Here is a 24,694-nt window from a genome sequence, read left to right on the forward strand (position 1 = left end):
ATGTTTTTAAAGGCCAGACTCCAGAGAGATAGGGAGGGGGACCAATGGGTGGGGGGACCTCCCAGCCGGAAGGCTCACGCATGAATGACCAGGATGGGTTTGTTTCTCGTTGCACAACAACCCTGGCGAGCCCGGCTGGGCTGCCGCACAGGAAGCAGGGAGCCAGGCGGGGACAGGCTCGCTCGCTCGCTCGCTCTCCCTGGAGTTCACAGGAGAAGTTTTTTTTGTGGGTGGGGCTCGGGGGCCCCACGTGGGCTGCAAACTTGTCGGGAATTGCTGCACCCGCCTCAGGGCAGCGCGAGGCGGAAACGGCCGTGCCAGCCTCTCTGCCCTTTTCGGGGTGGGGGGACAAATCCGCCGCACGCCCCCCCAATCTCTCTGCAGCCTCCTGGGCTGGGGGGCGTTGGAGGAGCCGGCATGGAAGAGGCCAGCCGGCGAGCAAGCGCGGGCGGGGCGGAGCGTGCAGGCAGCTACTGGCAGGACCCCTTGGCCATGGCCATCACCCCCAGCCAGCCGCTGTTCGGGGCCCAGGGCCGCCGGGGGAGCATCAGCCGGAGCCGGGCGCTGCGGGTGGTCTACGTCCTCAACGAGGCGGCGGCGGACGCGGAGTCCCAGCCCCTGCGCTGCTTGCGGGAAGCCTGCCGGGAGGTGCGGGCGGAGCTGCGGACGGTGCCCTTCGACACGCTGGCGCTGGGGGAGACGGGCACGCTGGACTGCTTCTACAACGCCGGTGATGAGTTGCGCTCGGGCTCAGCCTGCGGGAGCGGCGCCTCTCTTGGGGAGATGCAGTGGGCGGGGGGGTGGCTCCGGCTCGGGGCTTGTGTAGCCGAACAGGGCCGGGGAGGGATTTGGGGAGGGCTGCGGCGTTAATCAGGGGCTGCTGGCTGCAGTCCGAGGGCAGCCCCCACCCCACCCAGGCTGACCGGCTTTGGCCTGGGGTGTGTGTGGGTTGTGGGTACCCGCGGAGGTGTGGACAGGGCCCCTTTTCGTTGCTGTTTCTCGGTCCCCAGCCTGTGAGCTGCTGCAGCCAGCGTGGGAGGAAAGCGCGGCTGCGGCTGGACCTGTCACTCCCTCCCTGGCCAGCTGCAATGGGGATTCTCCTTCTTTGGCTTCTCTGAAATAATCCAGGGCCTGGAGCAATCTTCACTAGTGCCGTTATCAGCTGGGGTGTAGGTGTGTGTTTATACACCCTCCCCTGACAGCTGGTAGGTAGAATCAGAACTGGCTCAACTGTGTGTCATAGGCCCTGCGCTGCCAGTGGAGAGTCTTCTTTAGCTCAAATGGCAGGACTCCGTCCTTCTGGAACAGGGAATTCGGAGCTCTATCCCAAACGTTGCTGTGAAGTTCCCAGCTGAGGCGGGGTGGATTGTGAAGTCCCTAGATAGGGTTAGTTGTTGTGTAATATTTAGTCTTTATGGGGATAGCACCTTCCATTTCTAGCACTAATCAACAGTTACATTAACGCACTGTTAAAATGAGGTTTGTCTATATTCTGTTACCCTTATTTAAAAGGTGTTTGAATGTTTGCAGAGAGGTTAAGTGAGTACATTGTGTAGAGCCCAGCCTGCCGGACGCCCAGTGCTGTGCTCTAACCATCAGACCATCCTGCCTTGCGGGAGTGGGCCCCACTCTCAGTGGCCTAATCACTCCCTGGCCATGCTGCTGTGGCTACCAGTTGTGCTGCTGTCTCTGAACTGTGGATTTTTCTCTGACATTTATTTTCACGTGCCCGAGAAGTTTGCCGGAGCGCCTCCTTCACTGGCAATTTTAAAGTCAAGATTGGATGTTTTTCTAAAGGAGACTTTTCTGGTTCAACTAGGAATCAATGCAGGGAAGTTTGCTGGCCTGGGGGTGTGTGTGTGTGTATATGTGTATGTGCGTGTGTGTCAGACTAGATGATCACAGTGGTGCCTTCTGGCTTTATAATAATCTATGAATGAATCTTAAATCTGTTGTGGAGAGAGGTAGTTTTATTCTGCTTGCCCTCTGCTGGCCTGTTAGACTCCCACCCACAGTGACGCGTTCTGGGCATACCCTTCAAGGACAAATCCGACGTGAGAGCCTGGCCCTTTAAGAAGGGCTCCGGGGCCAGAAGCTACTGGAGCAGAAGGATGTCAAAGCATGTGGAAATAACTTGTGCGGTGCGGTCACTGGCTTCCTGTCCTTCTGAGGTTTCCGCACCCGACATTTGCGATGCTCCTCTTTCATCTGGAGCAGAGGGGGGGAATCACAGGCACCCGCATCCCTTGGCCTGGAGGGGGGTGGTGGCATGGATTAAGGCTACTGGAGGAGAAGATTCCTCCCCCCTCCGCTGTAGGAGAGGTTAGGCGGGGCGATGTTCTCTGCTTAACATCATTTATTCCATCTGAGCGGTCCTGTCTCACCTTCAGCCTCTGTCGCTTTCTATTCTGACTTCAGCCCAGGCAGCCCTGCTTGGGGAGGGGGGAAATGCCTTGTTTTGTCGAGAACGCCCAGAGGTTGGCTGGCAGCCTCGTGAGACAACGAGATCCCAAGACGAGAGGCTGGCTACACCCATGGGCAGTGCTCCTGGCCTGCTGAATGAGTCAGTTGCTCTGGGATGCTCTGGCCTCGCTAACTGGAGCAGGCAGGTAGCCAAGTGACTAGAAGAAGGGACAGGAGAGTCAGGATCCCAGAGCTCTGTCCCTGCCTCAACTACTGACTCTGGCTAAGCCATGCCCGGGCCTGAATTTTCAAGAGCTGCTGAACCACTTGTGACTCCGCTTGAAGTCAACGGGAGGTGTGGATCCTTGGCACCTCAGGGGCCCGTAACCGCTCCGTGCCTCAGTTTCCCCTAATGGTGCTATAATACAGCTGGACCTCGCTGTGCGGGCAGCATGTGAGGGTTGGAGTGCTGCTGTTTTTTGATACCCCTGTTGAGAGTGAAGCCCCGTGTGGTCATGGCGTGACACTGCTGCCTGCTGGAACCCTTGGCTGGGGACGGAGGGGGGGGGATGCCGCCTCTCAAGGGAAGGCCTGTTCCTGAGTGTGCAGAGTGATCGGGCTGGCTCTCTGTGTCACAGCGAGGGCAGGGCCTGTGAGTGTGAGACTCAGCATCAGGGTGAGGGACGTGCCTAGTCACTTGCTCCTGGGGTTGGTCCTGGGCACGGCACCTGGACATTCGGAGCCTGCAAAGCGAGTCTCTTTGCTACTGGCTGGGGCCCAGGGCTCAGGGGCTGGGATCGGGGGGAGGGTCGCCAGTGCCCCAGACCTGTCCTCGGCCGCATGTCGGTGCTTGACGGGACGTGGGGGCTGCAGGCTGGTGCATGATGGTCCCTTGCTGCTTCCCCGCAGATGTGGCCGTGGTGGAAGTGAGCAACTCCTGGTGCCAGCCCTCGCTCTTCTACCACCTGGGCGTGCGGGAGAGCTTCAGCATGACCAACAACGTCCTCCTGTGCTGCCGTGCCGACCTGCCGGACCTGCAGGCTCTCAAGGTGAGGGAGGCGGCACCCCTCGCCATTGGGCACTGGGGCCGCCCCGTGCCATCCGCTGCGTCCGAGCTCTGAGCCACCACGTGCGCAAGAAACGGCCCTGGGAGATGTCTCTGGTTACACGTGGGAGATGGAAGCATTAGGGAGGTAAAATCTGGGGGGGGGAACGCTGCCCCTGCTTCAAATCAGAGACCCGTGTTCTGAGAGCATCGCCCAGTGTTGGAACTAGCTCTGCCGCTTGGGGAGGAATTGGGCCTTAAATGTCAGCTCTGCTCCAGGATGCAAAGGCCTGATCCAAAGCCCACTAAAGTTGACGGAGAGACCCCCCCCACAGCTCCAGTGAACTTTGGCTCAGGCCTCGAATATAGCAACTGCTTGGAATTCTTCATCCTCTCTGGACACCTGGGTCCTTTTAGGAAAAAATGCACCAGTGCCTATGAATTCCTCCCACCACCTCTCTTCATCCGCAGCACTGACCCTAGTGCTACATCTAGGGTACAGTTCTGACCCACGCAGGGATTAAAGGACACTCCAGCTCCAAGCCACCGAGGGGTGGGAAAGCGTACAGCAAACGGCTGGCCTGCTGCTTGGCTGTTCAATGCAGACTGCCTCCTTTCCAGGCCTGCCACCCAGGGACCCTGCGCTAGCAAAATATTAAAGGTCTTGTTTTTCCCAGTAATGAGATGACCTATCCTGCAAACACCTTCCGCTTCCCAAGTTGGTGCTGGACCCATACAGGGAGAACATGAAAACAGTCCAAGATCCCGAAATAAATTTACATTTTTTCCATTCCCCTGATCGCTATGGCAGTTCGGATGGTGGGGAGAGAGAACTGAAAACTTTCCTGGAAAGGTCTGGCTGCGTCGGAACAGCTGGATTCTAGTGAATGTCACTCTCTCTCTCTCTCGGTGTATTATCCTGCTGCAGATTCCCAAATTGGCTAGTTTTTAGTGGCTAAAATGCACCGTGTCAGTTGAATGGACAGCGACATATTCACTCTCTCTCTCTCTCTCTCTAGGAGGATATCTGCCAGAAGAACTCAGTAAGTGTAATTTACTATCTGTGAATCGATTTTTCCCTTCTCTGGTTATACTCATTCCCCCCCTCCATCCGCCACAGAGCCCTGAGCTAGGGAGAGGGAAAGAAGGAGGGGTCGTGGGCTATTTTATCTCCTGAGCAGAGCATAGTGGGTAGGCTCTGGGAAAGCTTCCTGCAGATGCACCTCAATCCTTCCTCACTTCTAGCCGCCTCCCTGCTGTTCCAGTTCTGGGCTGGCCAGACAGCTGGGTCAGTGCCTCTCAGCCCTGGCCCGCCGCACCCCCTGCTGTTCCAGGCCTGGCATTTGCAAACTGCTCTGTCAGTGCAGCTTAGGGCTGGCCTATGCGCCCCCGCCCACCTCCTGTTCCAGCATGAGCAGAAACAGGCTGGGGAGAGATTCCCCCCCATGCCCCTGACTCAACTGCAGGGAGCTGATCGCATGGGACAGGCCCAGCTGAAGCTTGGAGCGGATCCCTGCTCTGCACCCCGTTGGCTGTTGTGCAGACGCTCCCACGCACGTATCTGCTGGTGAACCTGACGTCCAGGTTCAGCTGGCTCAATTATTGCAATACGAGTTGGTGGGTCTCAGCACAGCAGCGTCTCCATCCCAAACGCCACCAGCTATGTGGGGACCAAGCGATATCCCTTGCTGGGCAGAGAGTCCAGGGAATGAACGGACCGTGGAGACCGAGCCACCCTGCCTCCAATGCCTCTTCAGAGTGGGGTGTGCGTAGAGAGGGTGGTGCAGGAAGTTTGCACCGTGGCTGCCTGGGGAAGAATAATGTCTCCAGGGCTGGCAAGCCAAATGCCTTTCGGAGGCAAGGGAGGAGCGGTGACAGGTGTAGGGGGAGAGGAGAGGGGGGTAAGGAGGAGAAGCCCAGCCCCCTGACGTCTGACGTGCCCTCTCTTTCTAGCAGGATTGCTGCAGCACTTACACCTTCATCCCCTACGTGGTGACGGCCCAGAACAAAGTCCTGTGCTGCGACGCCAGCACCATGAAGTGCCTGACCGAGCTCTTCCAGCCCAGCTTCAACGTGGAGGCCTTCTTCACCCCGCTGGCGGGGCGTCTCACCAAGCTGTTGGAGGGCACCCCCACCAACTCCTGGTACCGCACCTCCTGTCCGTGCCTGCTCCTGGGGGCCCGTGTGGCTAGGGGCGGTGAGGGCTGGGCTGGGCCCCTGGAAAGTGCTCCAGCTGGAACCTGGGGGGTTGAGTGGCTGCACCCCCAGATCGGCTACAGGCAGGGGCATAAGTGCGACACTGGGGATTGAGAACGGGGGTGTTAGGTGTGGGGTGACACCCCCCAGCTCTGAGTGAGGGAGTGGCCTGGGCCTGCCCGGGGCCCAAAGCCGATGGAAGGCAATGAAAGAACTCCTATTAACCTCAGCGGGCTTTGGGTCAGCCCCTGTTCCCTGGGCAGGGTTCCCCCGACGATCTCTGATGGGTGGCAGCGTGTCGCTGTTTCGCCTTTATTCTGACTTGACCAGGTCGGGTCGCACTGAGGCCAGCCCTGCACCAAGCAGCCATGGAAAGTGCCCTGCCTGGACTCAGCCTCCTGTCCTGCCCCCCTGGAGCGCTGTGTGTGGGTCTGTAAATCTCGGCACGTCGCAGCGATGGAAGGACAAAACCTGACTCTCCCCCGGCGAGTGTCATTGACAGCCAAGCCCTTGACGATTTGCCGCCCCGTCCTGGGGGGTGATAGGCATGCAGGGCGTGAGGACGAGTATAGTGTTGCACCTGGGGTAGGTGATTAGCAGCAGGGATTGAACTGGCCAGGGAAGCTCCTTCAGAGGCCCCAGGTTGGATTCCTGTTGCCAAGGACCCGCTCAGGGCGCGGCGTTACAGAGCTAGGCTAGGTGGACGAGCTTCCCCAGCCTGCAAACCCCGAGCTGCAGGTCCAAGGCCCTCTGGTCCCTCCCCGAGGGCTGGATTCTGTCCCCGTCACAGCACTTTTCTCGGCGAGCAGCCCCATGGATCCCGGCAGGAGCAGCGGCAGAGTTCAGCACTGCTCTGCGGGAGCAATGCCGTGGGCGCTAGACATCCTGCTGTTTCAGGCCCCAGACGAGTTCCAGATACGACCTCTCCAAGGAAATGTGTATACCGCAAACTGGGCAGTTCCCGGCACTCCTTAGCCCCCTGCCCGCTAGGGACCGGCACAGGCTAGGAGCGAACCAATGATCTGCAGCCACTTGAAGCTTCTCAAAGGCACTTTCTCTCCCCTTTTTCTGTCCTCCATCCACCTTGCAAAAATAGAGGCTGGCAAACCTCTAAAGTCTGAGGCTCTCTGCAATTCCCCAACAGGTGGCAAGCCTGTTTCCTGTCAAATAGCCTGAATTTCAGCTATGATCCTTGCACCACACAGGCTTCTTGCATCCTTTTTCCATTGGGCGGGGGAGGATGGGGGAGGCGGAGGAAGGCGTACATGTGGGGCTGGAGCTGCAGAACTGAACTGTGATGCAACGGCTCAGGCATGCCGCAATTTCCTGCCTTTGGCAGATGGGTCAGCTTCTGGAGATCGAAACAAGGAACCCTTCCGCCTCCTGCTGGGGGACTCCCCGTCCTAAGAATGTGGGCTGGGGGTGGGAGAGAGAGAGAGAGAGAGGGCCTCGTGGTGGCTGGGAAATGGGACTTGGGGTGATGGCAGTTGTAGGAAAGGCCCAGAGCTGTGAGATGTTGCAGGGGGAGTGGGAGCTTCCAGGCCCGTGGGACCTGCCCGCTGCAGCCTGCAGGCTCTGCTCGGGCAATCCGCTAGCACACGGCGCCTGCTGCACGCAGCCTTCTGCTGTGGCTGGGTGGTGGCTGGTTGCACTTCCCCGACTGGCCGTTCCCCATGCAACCCGCCTTGGCTCGGTCCCTCTGGCCACTCCCGGGGCCAGTTCCCTGCCACCTGCTTTCCAGGGCTCTGTCCTGCCCACTGACTATGTCAGGCTTCCACCCCTTTCCGTGGGGAGGCAATTGCACCTTCCACTAGACGGCGCTGCCAGGGGAAGAGCTTCCTATGCTCTCCATAGCCCAGCTCCGCTCCGCTCCATCTGTGGCTGCTCGTGGGCCCAGCCCAGATGAACCCTCTCGGGGGGGGGGGGGGGGGGGTGTGTGTGTGTGTGTGTGTGTGTGTGTGTGTGTGTGTGTTGTGCTGCTCAGATACTTGTTCTCCCTTGTCCTTGCTCTTGGAGGAGGGGCGGAGGGTCGAGTGGGCCATGGGAACTGACCTCTCACCCCAGGGTAGGTGGGACCTTGTCCTGTGGATAAGCAGAGTCCAGGCACCAGGGCTGTCAAGCTGGCCCGTTCCACCACCACTGAGTCTCGCCAGGGCAGGGTGGCCGGTTGTCCCGGTCAAAGGCTGCCTCCCCATCAGGCGCCTGATGCAGGAGCAGGCTGGGCTCAGCTGGGAGCATGGTTGTTTTCCAGCGGCTATTTCCGGGAGACGATCCGCCAAGACATCCGCAAGGCCCGGGAGATGTACAGCGGGAAGCAGCTGAGCCGGGAGCTGGCAAACATCCAGCAGCGCCTGGACAGCGTGGCGCTCCTCAGCCTCGACATTGTCGTGAACCTTCTCCTGTCCTATCGGGATGTGCAGGTGAACTGCCCCCGTCCCCGGCCAGCGGGACGGGTGGGGAAGGGGGGGGCTGGGTTGCCCCGGGGTCCTCAGAAGGAAGCCTGGCCTTGGGAACCCCAGCTCCGGTTCCTTGGAGATGGCTGCAGAGGTAGGGTGGCTGCCAGGGATGCCCCGGGGCGGTGCTGGCTGGTGGCTGGCCGAGGAGGTCGCTGGCCCTGGGTCTCAGACACGCGTGTGTAATGCCGGCACGTGGCTCTCCAAGGCGGGGCTGGCATCCGTCGTGGGGATCTCCAGGGTCCCGGATGTGGAGCTCTGGGACGGTCCCGTCCTTGGAGAGCAGAACAGGAGCGCTTGGCGGGTGTGTCACTGCAGCTGGCTGCCCGGCAGGCCTGGCTGTCACGAAGGTGGGAGGGGGGAGGTCTCCCGCAGGACCCCACTGCCTGCCCTGCCCTCGGGTGCGCCGTGAACGCTGAAAGCGTGGCGCAGACGGAGCTGGGATTCCTGGCTGCCGAGCTCCCCGTGCTGCATTCAGCCCCGTGCGTTCCCTGCCGGGGAACCTCCTGCGGGGTGCGGCCCGCGGCCTGATTTCCCTGACCCCCCCGGCCTTCCTCGGCAGGACTACGATGCCATGATCACGCTGGTGGAGACGCTGCAGGCCCTGCCCACCTGCGACGTGGCCGAGCAGAACAACATCCGCTTCCACTACACCTTTGCCCTCGAAAGGTGAGGCGCCTCCTTGGGCAGCGGCAGGCCCCGCTCCCAGCCCCACAGAGCCTGGGGGCCCCCCTAGCGCTGGGACAGCTGGCAGAAGGTGCTCAGCAGGGGAAGGACGGGGTGTCCTGTGTGTGGACAACGCCTGTTGTGTGTGGAGAGGATTGAAGCCTCTGGGGATAGGAGAGGAGATCAGTCCCCATGGCCCGTTCGGCCTTTGGCCTCTGCAGCGACCGAGTGCGGCGGGGGCGTGAGATCACCTTGGGAAGGTGGTGCACCGGCTGACGTGAGAGCCACTGGCCCAGCGAGCGGAGCTTGACTCCTGGTTCTTTCGGGCATTTGCTCATTGCACCTGGTGGTGCCTGGGGCAGCCTGCGACCTGGCTAAGCACATGCAGTGTCCTTGCAGGCGGAACCATCCCGGGGACCGGGAGAAGGCACTCTCCGTGCTCTTGCCGGTGGTGGAGCAGCAGGAAGGGGTGGCGCCCGACCTGTACTGCATGTGCGGCCGCATCTACAAGGACATGTTCATCAGCTCTGGCTTCACGGACACGGAGAAAAGGGACCAGGCCTATTACTGGTGAGAGTCTGGGCGGGAGGGCTATCGGGGGCGGGCTGGTTCTGAGCACAGACACGTAGCATGTACGCTTGCGTCTGGGTGTGCAAAGGGCTGAGTGTGTTCCTGAGCGTGTGCATGGATCTGTGGGCTTTGTTGGGTTCTGGACACCTGGGGGGATCCCAGGCTCGGTCCCTGGCAGGGACAACGTGGAGGCAGATGAACTGAGTTTGTGCGGTCTTCCAGATGAGACCTTCACAGCCTGTCTGCTGCGAGTGGGTATTAGGGATCCCCCTGGCACCTGGAGAATCCTGGCTGCCCTGGCACTGGGATTAATGCCCCTCCCTGCACTGCCGTGTATCGGTTGTTTGCTGCCCACCACCCCACAAGTGGTGCTGCCTGGGATGTGGCTGGGTGACGGTTTTTGTCATGGGCGTCTCCGCATGTTCGAACGTCCCAGGTACAGCAAAGCCTTTGACACGGAGCCGAGCCTCCACTCTGGGATTCTCTCTGCCGTCCTGCTCATGGCAGCCGGGCACCAGTTTGAAACCTCTGTGCAGCTCCGCCAGATAGGTGAGTGGCTCTTCCCCGCCCCCGGTGTGTGTGTTGGGGAGGGGACCAGGTGTGACTAGGTGTGAGGGAGCAGGGGCTCTAGGGTGGGGGCACTGAGCCATAGGGGGTGGGGCGATGGCTGGGCGGTGCTGGGCTGGCTGGGCTGGTGTGGGATCAGGGGAAGCATGGGGACGAGCTGAGGGGACGGGGGAAGGCGGAGCGGGCTGAGGCGGTATCTGCCTCAGTTGCCCGTGTGTGTCTCCGCCCTGCCCTGCCCTCAGAGGTGAAGAGGAGCCTTCTTTCCCCCCAGGGGTGAAGCTGAGCTGCTTGCTGGGCCATAAAGGCAGCGTGGAGAAGATGCAGCATTACTGGGACGTGGGCTTCTACCTGGGCGCCTGGATCCTGGCCAATGACCTCAGCAAAGTCATCCGGGCCTCGGAGAAGCTCTACATGCTCAATGCCCCCGTCTGGTTAGTGGTGGAAATAATGCCAGCCCCCCAACGCCCTTTGGGGTCTCCCATACAGCAATAGCAACAGCATCCTGCCCTGGGTGGGCGGAGCTCTGCCTCCAGGAGAGGGAGCTCTGGAAGGGGAGGGCGGGTCGGCGTTTGACTGACTCTGGGGCTGGGTTCCGCTTGGCCGGCCCTCGGGCAGCTTCTGGGGCCAGGGTCTCCCATCGCGGCCCCTTGTGTGATAGGCGTCACGCGGGCTTGTGTGCTGCGGCGAGCCCAGTGGCCCCGTGGGTCTTCCCCGCTGAGCTGTGGGAGAACTGGTCTGTCCTGGGCACAGGGAGACCGGTGGGACGGCACTGGGGGACTGTCAGCACCCAGCAGCTGTTCCCGTCGGGTGGGTGGGGCGTGGGAGGCAGGAGGACGGGCTGGGGCCTTCCTGCACCCCGGAGTCTCTGTGCCCAGAAGCTGTGAAGAGGGGGGAACGTTGGTGCTCAGCACGTTACGTCCAGGCCCCTCTTTCCCCTAGTCCAGGCCTGAAGAGATCCCGAGTTTTGCCTCACGTGAAGCCGGATTTCTGTGTTGTCTGGGCATGTTGCAGCCCAGCTGATGGGAAGTGGGGGAGAGGCAGTTGCTGGGGGGTCCCCCCCCTTTCCTTCCATCTCACTCTCTGCCCTGGGTTCACTGCAGGTACCTGGCCTCCGTCATGGAGACCTACCTCTTGTACAAACACTTCAAGACCTGCCCGGAGATCAAGACGCCCAAGCAGGAGTTGGCCGACTTCTGGATGGGCTTTCTGCTGGGCTCCTGCCAGCCCTTCGTCTCCATGGAGCGCTGCCCGGTGAGGAGCTCCCCGGCCCTCGGCGCGGCCGTCTCCGGGCGGCGGCTCGGCTCCGGGCGCCGAGTCCCGTTCTGCCGCACCGCTAGGGCCGCCATCTGGCCTGGCGCATGCCGACAATAAGGGACTGCGGGCGGGTGATCGGCACCCGGGTCTGAGCACCTGGGTGAGCTGTGGGAGGACTTGTCTGTCCTTCTGGGCAGGTTTCGGAGAACTGTCAGCGCCCGAGGCATTTCACCTGCGTCCTCAGGGCAAAGCGGGCAGGTTCCCAGCCCCTGGGCAAGTGGGACCCGGGCGCCAGCCCACCCACCCCCGGCCAGGCCAGCTCGCCTGGGCGACGAGCCCCACTGCCCGGGGAGGGGTTTGGGTGTGGCTGGGGAGGGGGCTCGGGGCACAGCCGAAGAAGAGCCCAGCCAGCTCGGCGGTGATGGCAGGCCCGGCGGCGCTCGCTGCCCCGTCACCGTGATAACAAGCCAGGCGGGGGTACAGGCGCTGCGGGGGGGGCGGTGTCCAGCTGGCGCGTGGGGTTCAGTCACCAGGGCTGCTGTGTAGGGGCCCGTCGCTGGCTCCTGGCAATGCTCCTGTCCTCCTGTCCCTCCACCTGCTCCTTCAGCCTCTCCTTCCCGCCTCCCTCCCAGGTGCTGATTCTGGAGCTGACCAAAGTCCTGCAGCCGGCCCAGCTGGTCGTGCGCAACGGCGAGGCCGAAGGGTCGGTGACGCTCTGCCACGTCTGCCCTCCGGAGGAGGTAGGGCGGCTCGGAGCCTAGGGAGCAACCCCACCCCATTGCTACCTCTGATGGCTACGGCTTTCCAGCCTCTCGTCATTCACGTTGTGTGGGGGTTTTTTTGGGCTTTTTCCCCCCCCCCCAGAGAGGGATTTCCAGCTGGACCTTTCCGGCTTCCTCCATCCGTGGAATCAGGTGAGGAGTTTAACCCTTCGGTTCCCCCTTGAGGTAGCCTCTCCGTCGGCCTCAGCGCTCCCTAGTTAACCTGTGTCCACCCGGGAGTCCTCTCTGAAGAGCTCTCCTCTATGGCCCCCCCTGTGCAGTAGGGAAACATCCATCTTGGTTCCCATGCCCAGGGCTAGCTGGGAGCGTGGGGGTTAAGCCTGGCCCAGAGTAGACCTGGCTCCCCCAGCTGAGAGCCTGTCCCTTAGTGGGTCCCCTAGTAGGTGTTGGCCCCCCCAGCTGCCTCTGGCACAAGGAGCCTGGGAGGGACCTACCCGTGGGCAAGGGGTTGGCAGCTGGGGAGGTCCTGTGCTAACGGAGCACAGCACAACAGGCTCTTGCAGTGACCAGCCCCTGGCTTTCCAAGCAGCCTTGAACCTGGAGCGCTCTGGTTGGCTTCTCTGCCCTGCAGGGGTGGAGTGGGGGGCTCAGAGCACGGCTGACCCTGGGCGCCCTAGGGGGCTGGCGCGGCAGGGGGGAGGCAGCCCGTGGGGGGAGGAGCCATGTGAACTGGAGTGGCAGCCCCAGAGCTCTGGATGTGCCTGCACCCCTCCACTGCAACCACCTCCCCAGCCCACCCCCAGGGCCACGCAGCCCCCTGGCTCCCGCTGACGGGGGGGGGCCCGGGCCAACTGCAGGGGCAGAGCAGCCCTGGAGCCGGAAAGGTTTCCTAGGGTGGGGCTCAGGTGGGAGCAGCCCGCCACCCCCCGCCAGGCTCATGGCGGCTGCGGCCCCGCTCTCTCTCCAGCATCTCCAAGTGTGACGAGCGCTGCTGCTTCCTGTACGTGCTGCACACCGCCGAGGACTTCCAGCTGTACTTCCCCACCCAGCACCACTGCCACTGGTGAGCCGGGGGGGCGGGGCAGGGACCCCCCAGCGCCATTGCTGCGGGTGGGTTGGGGGTGCTGGGGATGGGGCAGGATGGGGAGACAGAAGGACCCCCTACCACCATGGCGCTGGAGGGCTGTTGGGACAGGGAATAAAGGATCTGACCCCCTAACCCAGAGCCCCTGCTGGGAAGGGGGGGCAGCTAACTCTGGGCTGGGGTTGGGGGGCCAGGCTGGGGAAAGCTGCTGGTAGAGGAGGGAGCCAGAAGAGACGCCAGCCCCAGCCGGGCATCTGGCAGGGATCCGGTGGTGCCCATTCTGCAGGGCTGCCCAAGGGCCCGTCCCACACGTGGCATTGCCGCGTCTGCCCGGGGATCCCGTGGTTCTGCATGGCAGCAGGGTCGGAGCTCTGCCGGGGCGGGTCACCGGTGCCGGGGCACGGCGGCTCAGTGGCAGGGAGCTTTTCCGGGGCCCGTCCCTCAGCCTGGGAGCGCCCCCGGGGGGACGAGGGGGTGGAGCAATGACGCCGTGCCCAGACACACTCTCCCGTCTCTGGCGGCAGGTTCTGCGAGCTGATCCACTCCTTTGCCTCGGAGCTGGTGGCGGGGGGCGAGGAGGCGGGCAGTGGCTTTGACGAGGATCTGGAGGTAAGCGATCGGAGCGCGCGTCGCTGGTGGGTGGCCTGCGTGAGCCCCAAGGCATGGTGCCAGGGGCAGCACGGATGGCCGAGTCGGGGGTGAGGGACGCTGCTGCACGAGGGGTGGAGGAGGCTCTAGGCAGGGCCTCAGCCCCCCAGCTCTGACTCTGCTGTGGCCTGTGCAGTACGACTACGAGTACACGGAGACGGGCGACAGGGTGGTCCTGGGCAAGGGGACCTACGGGGTCGTCTACGCCGGGCGGGACCTCAGCAGCCAGGTGCGCATCGCCATCAAGGAGATCCCGGAGCGGGACAGCAGGTGGGCGCTGCGGCGGGGGGACAGGGCAGTGCTGAAAGGGACATGCGCCCCTCGGTCGTGTTTTGGGGCTTCAACCCAGACCAGTAAGAGGTTGTGTCGTCGCTTGTCCCGTAACCCTGAGTGCCCCGGAGCTCCCTGTCTGCAGACAAGCACGTCCTGAGTGTCTGTGTGGTGAATAGCCCTGGGTCAGCAACTCTGACTCCAACCTGCCGGTCACACCCCAGCCACACTCTGATCTCCACCGGCTCTGATTACTACTAGCCAGGTGACCTCCCCCTGACTCTCAACTTCCCCCAAACCATCTGCCCTTAAATGTCCAGCCCTCTCCTGTACCGTTCAGAGTCATGAGGTCCCCTGCTCCTTTAAAGAGACAAACCCAGCCACTCTTTGCTTTAACTGGAGTTAATAATCACTTCACGGCCAAGCCAGCACTGGATTGTGACATTCCCCCAATTCCTGCAATCTGGACTGGTGTGCAGTTGTCACCCTAATTCTTCACTCCTGGGCCCCGACTTACTCTGCTTTGCTGTGTGAACCACCCACTCCTGGCTACGAGTAATCAGTCCCCAACCTAGTAAAGGAGCGCTTCTGGCCAGCCACTCATGGGATAGACCCCCACCCAACACCCCCAGTCCCAGATGCTACCCCGGGTACTGCCGTCTTACAGGGTTCAGTGCTGTACACTGCGCCCTGGAAACTTGTTTACATTTGTCTGTCAATTTTTCAAAGAAATGGAGATGCACCAGCTCTGTCGTTCTGAGTGAGGTCTCTGCACACACTCACCCCACATGCACTGTTTTAGATAACGCAAACAAATAAGTTTAGTGACTACAGCAAGATTTTAAGTGGATATAAGTCAGATTAATATAAATCAAGGAATTAATAAGTCAAGGAGTTGGTCACAATCAACTAAAAGGTAACGCGCATCCTGAACTAAGATTAATATTTCAGTAGCTTATCCATCTCTCCTGTTAGCTCACCACACTGGCTGGTTGCAATGCCTCTAGCAACCAGGCTCCCCCACCCGTGGGTAGGTGCCAGTCCTCAATGCGGCTTAGCAGATGGATTCCAAGGGAGAGACTTGAGGCAAAGACGCCTCTTTCTTCTAACAAGTTTCCTCGACACTCCCTGGGATCAGGTGATCAGCCATGTCCGGCCACGGGCGTGATTTCTTCCACTTGATCCAAAGCGCTCAGAGCTGCTCAGGCCAGCCCATTGTTCCCGCACGCCTGCCTCTGCAGGGCCTGGAGAGAGCTTTGTGTTTGTCTGCATCTATTCAAGCCACGTGAGACACACATTTGGGGATATGACATAGCGGCGTTTCATATCTGTACATACGTGACATTGCAGGAAACAGGCTACCAGAACAGTAACGTATGCCAGAATGTAACCAGAACAGTAACAGTATGCCAGGAGCAGTCCAGAAACACCTGACGTGACGTACTTTGCATCAGACAATACACAGCTACACGACCAGGGTGAACGATACACAAATCACACTGTAAGGGTGTACATGGGCTGCAGCGTGTCCCAGGGGTTGATCTAGAATAAAAGTAAAACCAGTGGATTTAATCTGAAGAGGGAGGTCTGAGGTGAGTGCAGGTGTAAGGGATAAAGCCAGAAATGGTGACAAACAAATACAAGTGAAAAACACGTTTTAGTGACCGAGACTTAAAAGAACAGTCTTGGTTCAAGGTAGGATTCTTGCCACACGTCCCTCCAGCAAGACAGCCGCCCGCTCTCGGTTTCCCAGGCAGGGTCTCCCACAAAGTCCAAAGCACTCGCTTCCTTTGTCGTCTTAGGTGAAAGATCCCTGGGGGTTCCTGGCCCCCCTCTTCTAGTCCAGTGAACTTTTGAAATGGCTCCTTCTCAAAGGCCGGTGTCCCTGCTGGGAGGAAGGTGCCGGGGAGTCTGATGGGTTTATTCCCCACTAGTCTTTTCTACAATGCAAACTGATCTGTCCCGGCAGCCTCCTGCGTGCCGGAGAGTGGCCACTCGACTGTGTGTCTGGATTGAGGAGTCAGCCTTTCCTTTGTCAGGAAAAACCTGTCTCCCCTGCTCTGTCCAGTTCAAACACATTGTAGTCCCGTATTTCCTCCCCAGCACTGCAATCCTCTGGGCATGTGCCATGCACGCCCCACGCCAGCATATCTGTGGTCAGGGTGTTACCGGTTTTCCGATGACACTTCACACGGCAGCTGTTAGATACAGATTTGTATCAAGTGAGGGGGGATCCACAGAACCAGTCGGGCCAGCTGAAACTCCCCGCCTAATACCAGTGGCCCCTGGTCCTCTGGCAGTGGGTCACCCCCCTGCCCTTCCACGCCCCCTGGGGGAGTCAGGATCCCCAGCAGCATGATGATCTGGGGGTGGGGGCATGAGAGGTAGCTGGCTGTGCGGGTGAACAGATGGCTGTGAAGGTGCAAGAATCCCAGTGTGAGCTCGCTAGTGTCAGGGCGGATGGGCACGTGCCTGGCCCATGGCCTGGCTCTCCCTTGGCCTGCCCACCCCACTGGGAGGGAATGGCCATGGCATTGCTGAGTGAGAGGCACCCCCACTCCACTGCCCAGCCCCCCAGGAGCAGGCAGGCCAGGCCCTGTCCCCTCACGCCCCCAGTGCCCCCTGTCTAGGTACTCGCAGCCCCTGCACGAGGAGATTGCCCTGCACAAGCGCCTGAAGCACCGGAACATCGTCCAGTACCTGGGCTCCATCAGCCAGGACGGCTTCATCAAGATCTTCATGGAGGAGGTGCCGGGAGGTAGGCTGAGCGAGTGCCCTGCCCTGCCCGGGCTGGGGCTGGCTCCCCGGGGATGCCAAGGAGGGAGGCTGGTGTCTCCTGCACGGAGCAGGGCGCCCCAGCCTGGGGACATGCTGGCATCCCGCTGGCCTGTCCAGACTATCGCGGATCCCACGTCTTGGGCCAGCTCCCTCCTGCCCCTGGCCCCTGTGGCCTGCGGGGTCTTCTGGGGGCTCTGGAAAGGCAGAATGTTTCCTTTCCATGGCCCCAGTGCCTCCGCAGGCTGCTCGCCCCATTCTGTGCCAGCTCTGGGGCTGGGGTGGGGCAGGGCGGCCCCCTCTGCTGGGGTGGGGGGGCTCGGTAGGGGAGGTATGACCACCCATCTCCTGCCCCCTCCGCAGGGAGCCTCTCATCCCTCCTGCGCTCCAAGTGGGGTCCCCTAAAGGACAACGAGCCCACCATCGTCTTCTACACCAAGCAGATCCTGGAAGGGCTGCACTACCTGCACGACAACCAGATCGTCCACCGGGACATCAAGGTGAGGCCTGCCCGGCCCCTGGCCCGTGGGGTGGTGGGCTGCGGGAAAAGGCAGCTGGCTAGGGCCACCCAGCTTCTGGGGCACAAGGCTGTCCCCGGACTGGAGAGGGAGGATGGACTGATCCAGGGAGTCTGAGCCTCCGCCGCCCTCTCGGCTGCTGGCTGGGGGCCGGTCTCTCTGCGCTCAGTCCCGGGATGGCTTCCAACACCCCAACGTTTGCTGCGTCCCCGTGGGCCGCCCCAGGCTCTGCAGAGCAGCTGGCGTCCCAAGCAGGGCCCCTGCTCTGGGAGTTCTAGGGCATCTGGTCTCAAAGGTGAGACTCGGGGATTGTCCCGTCCCAGACCTGCTGACGAAGCCCTGCCGTGTCCCCTTGTCCCACTGATGACCTGGATCTGCAGGCCCTGCCCCGCTGGGGATCCACCCTCGGCCCCCAGATCAGGGCAGAGGGGGAGTGAGAGGCATTAGCAGATCTTAGGGCGGGGACGGGGGATGCCCCCCACCTCTGAGCACTCTCCCCAGGAGGAGCTCGGCAGCTGTGACCTGGTCTTCTGGGGGGGGCTCGTTTTGACAGGGAGACAACGTCTTGATCAACACCTACAGCGGGGTGCTGAAGATCTCTGACTTCGGGACCTCCAAGAGGCTGGCTGGGATGAGCCCCAGCGCCGAGACCTTCGCAGGTGAGGGGCTCCGGTGCATCTGCTTCCCCACCATCGGGTTGTGGCGGGGAGCTCCCCACGCGGATGTGGGAAGGGGCCAGAACCCCCTCGTCTGCATTTGCCATCTCCCTCCGGCTGGGGGACAGGGAGGCCAGTGCCAGGCACAGGGGCATCCTCAGGACCTGGCAGGAGGGAAGGGGTCCCCAGCCCATCTGGGTTTGGCAGGGGCTCGCTGGCTTGCAGGGGCGCTGGCTGATCTGGGGCAGGCAGGCACGGGTGCTGGGGAACGGGGTCTGGTTTCCCTCAGTCGCTCTCGTCTTTCCCAGGCACGCTGCAGTACATGGCCCCGGAGATCATCGACCAGGGCCCACGAGGCTACGGGAAGCCGGCCGATATCTGGTCCCTGGGCTGCACCATCATTGAGATGGCCACAGGCAACCCCCCTTTCTATGAGCTGGGCAGCCCGCAGGCCGCCATGTTCAAGGTGATGCCGGGGCTCGGTGGTACCGCCGGGGGCTCAAACTGCTCGGGCTCGTCTCTGCCCATGGGGGCTGGTGGGGAGGGTTATGGCTCCCCCCCAATACAAACACCCCCAATACAAACACCCCAATACGGCAACCTCTGGCCAGAGGGCAGGGCCTGGCGGGGCTGCAGGCTGAGGCCCGTTGGGCCACATGCGGGAAGCTGGTGCAGCCTGCACAGAGGGGCACCTGGGGGGGCTCGCTCACGCCTTGTAGGGGTGTGAGCCCAGAGACAGTGCCCGGCTGTATGAGTACCGGGGCCCATCCCTGCTGGGCGGGATGGTGAGCCAGGCCCTGGGCAGGCGTCTGTGACGGCATCTCCCTCTCCAGGTGGGCATGTTCAAGATGCACCCCGAGGTGCCTGACTCCATGTCGGGGGCAGCTAAGGCCTTCATCCTCCGGTGCTTCGAGGCGGATCCGGATAAGCGGGCGCCCGCCGCGGCCCTGCTGCAGGAGCCCTTCCTGACAGCACCCAGCAGGAAGAAAGCCAGGAGCCAGGCTGCGCCAGCCGCGGAGGGAGGCACACGGGGGGCAGGTGAGCTTGGGGGGCAGGAGGAGAAGATTGGGAGGAGAGGGAGCTGGGGGAGCCCTGAAGGGAGGCAGGAGGAGAATGGGGGGAGGGGGAGCTGGGGGGGTGGAGGAGGCCCCGGGTTTTGGGGTGCCAGGACGGGATCTCAGCAGGTGAGCTGCGTTCCTGGAGGAGCTGAAGTAACTGGCTCTGTCTCCCTGCAGCCAGCTCCCCTGCCTCTGAGCGGGCCCCTGCAGCAGAGGGGGTCAGTGAGGCCAGGAACAGGCCCTCACAGGCCCCCAGGACAGCTGCCAAGGCAGACAGCAGCCTGCCGGCCGGCAGCTCCAACAAGGTGGCCCAGAGAGGCAGCTACGTGGGGTATGTCTTCCCTTCTGGGGGCAGGGAGAGAGGGGAGGCTGTGGGTCTTGGGCACAGGGGGTGGGGGGGCCATAGGGCCACACTCTGCACCCAGCAGCACAGCTGGATACTGCTCCTCCAGCCTGATGGGTACATTCCCCCCTAGCCGCACCGCGGGGGAGCGGCAGCCCCGTGCCCCACCGTTTATCCCTGGCTGGGTGTCCTAACCCCTCCCGGGGGGGGCACGCGGGCCGGCTGCTCCACTGCACTGGAGAGGGGGCGGTGGCTGTTGCACACTGGAGTCGAAGGGAGGGACCCCCTGCCCTAGGGGATCAAGCAGCCAGACATGCCCAGGCTGCACCCCAAGGTCTGCCCCATATGGATAGGGCCAGACCTGAGGGGTGGCAGCAGCCTGGATTTGTAGGGCAGGGGTTGGGCGGCACCTGGTGGCCATCAGCTGTCACTGCAGCTGAGTCTATTGCAATGGGTTTCATCTCCATACTTCCATCTCCCCCCGCACAGATCACTGGGGTGCATGGGGCAGGCGAGTGGGGAACGCAGCCCCCCTCTACTCCCCTGAGCTCACCGTCCAGCCTGGCCCTGCTCCCTGCACTCCCGTTACGCAGGGGTGTCTGGTCCCGTTGGCGGCTGGCAGCTGCTGCTCTGGCCGATAGCAGGGGCCCGGGTAGGGAGGTAGTTTGGAGGTTTCTTGTCCTGGGATTCTTGGTCCAGGAAGATTCAGATCAAATGACCAAATCCCCCGGCTGTCACCGGCAATCCAGTGTCCCTCTGCTGGTCTGGGTGGGCGTCCCTCACACTCAAGGAGAGGGGCTGCAGCGCACCGGGGTGGATGCCCCTGAGTCTCCCTGTCCCACCAGCCTAAGGGGCCTGCAGCGCTGTGGGGCGGGTCCCCCTTGGGTATGTGAATTCAGACAGAAGGGCTGCTTGGCTGCCCGTGGTGGGTGTCTGGGGACTGACTGGGCTGCTCATATTTCCCCTCTTTCACCCCCATTGCTGCGGCTCCTGTCGCTGCCAGCCCCAGCGCTCAGGGTGTCCGGAGGGCTGGATGGGGTAGCTGAGCCAGGTGCCCCAGGCAGCCCTGGAAGGGAGGGGTCCTTCCCATCCCAGGCTTTGCAGCAGGTCAGCTGCAGTACTGGATCCTCTCTCTAACACAGGGCTTGGTGTCGTGTGTCTCCTCCCCCCCCCCCCCCCCGCTCCCCAAGTGCCCAGGCTTCACTGCATCTCCCTGCTGGCCCCCATGTGTCTTTCCAGGGCTCCCGAGGAATCAGTTGGCTTAGATTGCAGCAGCTCCTCCGCCCCAGAGGAGAGCAGCAGCATGTTCCTGCTGAAGAAGGACAGCGAGCGCAGGGCCACCCTGCACCAGATCCTGACGGAGGAGCAGCCCAGCATCGTGGCTGCCTTGGAGGAGGCCCAGAGCCAGGTCAGTGCTGGCCCTAGTCCAGTCCAGCAGCCTCAGTTGCAGTGTGAGTGGGTCCAGCCCCTCTCCTGTGTGGGGCAGACAGCACGTGGCCCAGATCCCTCTATGTCAAGTCTCCCTCAAGTCAGGGTCTAAATCTCCCTGCGCAGGGCTGTGGACCACTCGTGGTGGAAGAGACAGGCCTGGGGCCCACCAGCTACGATGCACAGGACTACATGCCGGAGGAGGATCTCCAGTGGCTGCAGTAGTTTTATGGCCTTTATCCTATACCTGAGGCCTGTAACATACGACCTCCGTCCACTCGCTAGCTCTGGCTCAGGCTGTGTCTGAGACCCCTCCTTCTGCCAGCTCAGCCTTCCCGGGGACAGGTGCCCTTGGGAGGCTTCCTAGCACCAGTTGGGCTTGCAGCCAGAGCTCAGGGCCTGGGCAGGGTGTGGGAACCCCGCTGCTCTTGCGCCCCCCCCCGGCTGAGCCTTTCCCTTGCCTGTTCAGAGCTGGGACGGAGTGAGGCTGTCTTCCGAGCACATCGCCCAGCTGGTGTCCAGCCTCAAGAGCTACATCCGCTCCCCCAGCCGCCAGCAGCTCAGCCAGGACCTTCTGAGGCTCCAGGCCCCGCTGCAGGCAGAGGGCTTGAGTCTTCACCATGTGCAGGTGCCGCTCTTCAGTTTCCAGGACACGGTGAGTACTCAGCCCTTCCCAGGAGGCGGCCGGGTCAGGCCAGGTCAGGCCACTTCTCCCTCCTTCCCACCCAGCAGGACTGAGCATCCACTGCCTTTACTTCTGCATCGCTAGCCTCACCAGGGTGGTCACGGGAGCATGGTGGGTGTGGCTAAGGAGAAGGGGCGGGGCTCCTGGTGGAGACTCCTAGAGAGAGCCTGGGGGTGCCCCTTGCGGCCTGCAGCGGGGTCCGCGTGGCAAGGTCTCTGGCTGGCTCCAGTGCCAGTGCAGCCCATCCCCTCCCTGCAGGTGAAGCAGCTCCTGCGGCAGCACCAGATCAAGCCGCACTGGATGTTCGCCCTGGATAACCTCATGGGCCAGGCCGTGCAGGCGGCTTTCACCATCCTCTTGACAGGTGCGTTGGGGACGGGCGATGGGGTAGACTGGCTCTTGCTCTGCTTGGATCCCATGGGGAATCGGGGCCTGGCTGGGGCTGGCCGGGTGGAAGCTGGGTCCTTGACGGAGCGGCTGGGGAGGGGGTCCCATCACAGTGCTTTGGGTTGCTGCCACGGTGAGGCTCCATATTCAGGGCCTTGAGACCCAACTCTCCCCACCCCATTAGCGGGCGGAGACCCTGTGCCCAAGGCAGCCGGGCATTGCCCTCCCTGACGCCTGGGGGGAGATGTTCCCACCAGGAAGCCCCTCCAGGCACAAGGGCCTAGAGGCCTGGGAGAAGAGAGGGAGCCGGATGCTACTGCTAGTCCCGGTGCTGCCCCACAGGGAGCTGTGGGGCTGCATTGATCCCTAGGATCCCGGTGCCTGGAGGCATCCCTAGCTCCCTCTGCCCCCGTCCCGGCCCCAGGCCAGACACCTTGTTTCTCCCGGCGCTTGCAGAGCTGCCGGTGAAGCCGCAGCGTCGCCTGGGGAAAGCCCAGAGAGGTGCCAGAGAGGAAGAAGAGGAGGCAGAGGAAGACCCAGAGGTGCAGCAAGCCCCTCCTCCACGGAGCCAGCCCAGGGAGGGGACCCCGAGTTCTGGTATCGGCACCGGCACCAGCACCCAGCTGGGCTGCGGTACCCCCCTGGCAGACTCCGTGCCGCTCATGCTGCAGCTCAGCCAGCTCCGCGCGGAGACGGGCAGGTAGGAGCACCCGGCTGCGGCCCCTGGTGGAGGGCAGCACCCCACAGCCGCCCACCCGGCCTGGATCCACCCCCCCAGGGTGGGGCCATGTCCCCACACTGGGGCTGGGCGCCCTGCTCCCAGCCGTGGCTCTGCAGTAGCATGCCAGGCTGGGGGGGGGCAAGGGGGTGGTGCAGTAGCAATCGCCCTCCCCGGCGTGGCCCTCGAATCCCAGCCTCTCTGCCTTGTTCCCCCCTGGCAGGCTGCAGGCGATGTTGCTGGAGAAGGAGCGAGAGTGGCAGAGGCTGCTGCGGAGAAACCTCCAGGCCGCGGAGCGGGATGCCAGGGTGCCAAGGGGAGCCAGACCCCTAGGTGAGTATGCCGGGACGTGCTAGAGAGGGGCTGGGGGAGCTCTGCGGGGGGGGGCGAGGGAAAGCCGTGGGAGATGGGCATGGCAGCCGAGTCCCCTCCAGTCCCCAGCGTGTCTAGAACACACCTTGGTCTTCCTCTGAGCCCCAGGTGGGGGGCCCGTGTCTCTAGGGCAGCGCGGGGCGGGGCGGGGCTGGATCCAGAGGCCTGGGGGAGGAAGTGCCCGGCGCTGACCCGGCTCCGAACCCTTCTGTCTGCACAGCCATCTCCATCCCCGCGGCCCAGCGTGGGGCGGAGGACGCCCTGCTGGTTGACTGGTTACGGAGCCATGGAGCGGACGAGGATGCGACCGAGAGGGTGCGTCCCCTGCGCTGCGCGAGCCACCACCTGCCACGTCACCGCTCGGCCGAGAGGCCAGCCCCGGGCCCCACCGCGAGCCCAGGCTCAGCCCTGCCGGGAGGAGAGGCTGCCAGCGGGCCAGACGCTTTTCCGCCTGTCCTGCTCCTCTGGGGAGCAGGTGGAGCTCAGCTCCGGCACAGTCACAGCCAGAGGGGAAGCATGGCCCCGGGGCCCCTTCCCTCAGGAGGGCCCAGCTTTCCAGTGTCAAACGCGCCCTCCTCTTCCCCCCAGGCCCTGGAGCTGCTGGACCCCTTGGGAGGGGGAGATGAGGTGGAGTTAGCAAAGCCCAGAGGTTTGTGACCTGCATTGCCCCTCCTGGGGATGCATGGGCAGGAGACGGCAGGTGCTGGGGTGACACCCCCCCACCCTCCAGCGCTCCTTTCCCCATGGAGCCAGCGGGATGGCCCCTCCCAGCTCGGCCTGCAGCACCCCTGGCTGACCACCTCGCCTGTCCCCTTTCTCCCCCAGTTCCTGCAGCACAGTTTCACCCTGCCCGATCTGCTGACCTGCGCCACCCGCGACGACCTGCTGTACGCCGGCATCAGGTACCACGGCCCCAGCCCCAGCCCCATTGCCCTTGCCCTGAGGGGTGCTGCTGCCTGGGACAAGGGGCTACTCCTAGGGATTGTCCCCCCCAACCCAGCAAGGAGGGCTGGGGTCCGAGGGGCTTTGGTGAACCACGTGCAACCGCTGCATTTCACTGCAGCTGGGCCAGGCTCTGCCCGGGAAAGTCACCGCCCTGAGTGAGGCGGTATTGAAGCCCCGTGCAGCCAGGGCGGGGAGGGCAGCGGCCTGGAGGGTGTCTCACTCGTCTCTTGTCTCTCCCTGCCAGGGGGGGGCTGGCGTGCAGGCTGTGGGGAGCCATCCAGGAGCACCGGGAATCCCTCGCCCAGCAGGCCCAGCGGGAAGCAGAGTGAGAGACCGGGCAGCAGGATCCTCCGCCGGGACGTCGGCCTCACCATGCCCGCAACGCGCTGCCATGCCCAGCCAGAGCGGCCCAGGGCGCTGCCACCGTCACGCCCAGCCCACCGGCCACCCCGCCTCTGCCCAGAGGAGCCTCTGGCCCACTGCGCTACTTGACACTGGGCCCCACGGCTGGTAGCCATGGGGGGAAAGGGGGCTGTAGATGTCCCACGGGAGGCAATTGCCCTTTGTTTGACCCGCACCCCAGGCTGGGGGAGGAGATGGCCTGGCGCAGGCTTTGCTGGAGAGCGAGGAGGATCCTGCAGCGGGACGGTGGGGCTTTGCTGTTGGAACTAACGGGACAGCTGGGGCCTCAGCCCCCCCCACCCCCCTCTGACTCTTGGCTACAGCAAGCGGGGCAGTACCCAGCTCTGTGCAATAAACAACCCCCCAGCTGCACCCCCGGCTGCCTCCTCATTTGGGCAGAAGGGAGAGGAGAGGGCAGAACCTGTTTGCAAAGGAAAAAGGAAGCCAGGGCTGGCGTCCCGCTAGGGCTGTGTGACCACTGCTCCCCGGTGTCGAGTTGTGCGCCCAGCACCCCCTTACCTCCCTGCCC

At 62.9% G+C, this 24,694-nt stretch overlaps 1 protein-coding gene across 1 annotated transcript; it reads left to right on the forward strand.

The window, feature by feature from the left end:
• Positions 1 to 24,632, forward strand: MAP3K6 (mitogen-activated protein kinase kinase kinase 6). The gene is made up of 29 exons (XM_067543288.1): positions 1 to 730; positions 3,313 to 3,452; positions 4,468 to 4,491; positions 5,402 to 5,592; positions 7,896 to 8,064; positions 8,660 to 8,766; positions 9,163 to 9,333; positions 9,770 to 9,882; positions 10,172 to 10,331; positions 11,001 to 11,151; positions 11,787 to 11,894; positions 12,019 to 12,068; positions 12,844 to 12,939; positions 13,485 to 13,569; positions 13,745 to 13,878; positions 16,509 to 16,636; positions 17,017 to 17,153; positions 17,725 to 17,830; positions 18,136 to 18,293; positions 18,661 to 18,865; positions 19,063 to 19,216; positions 20,468 to 20,636; positions 21,126 to 21,311; positions 21,600 to 21,705; positions 22,185 to 22,428; positions 22,670 to 22,779; positions 23,039 to 23,133; positions 23,644 to 23,720; positions 24,008 to 24,632. The coding sequence occupies exons 1-29, from the start codon at positions 85 to 87 to the stop codon at positions 24,090 to 24,092; spliced, it is 4,305 nt and encodes a 1,434-aa protein (XP_067399389.1). The 5' UTR covers positions 1 to 84; the 3' UTR covers positions 24,093 to 24,632.
• The last annotated feature ends 62 nt before the right edge of the window (positions 24,633 to 24,694 follow it).

This window comes from Emydura macquarii, unplaced genomic scaffold (assembly GCF_026122565.2).
Source record: "Emydura macquarii macquarii isolate MOO-44397 ecotype Brisbane River unplaced genomic scaffold, CSIRO-AGI_Emac_v2 contig_820, whole genome shotgun sequence".
NCBI lineage: Eukaryota > Metazoa > Chordata > Testudines > Chelidae > Emydura > Emydura macquarii.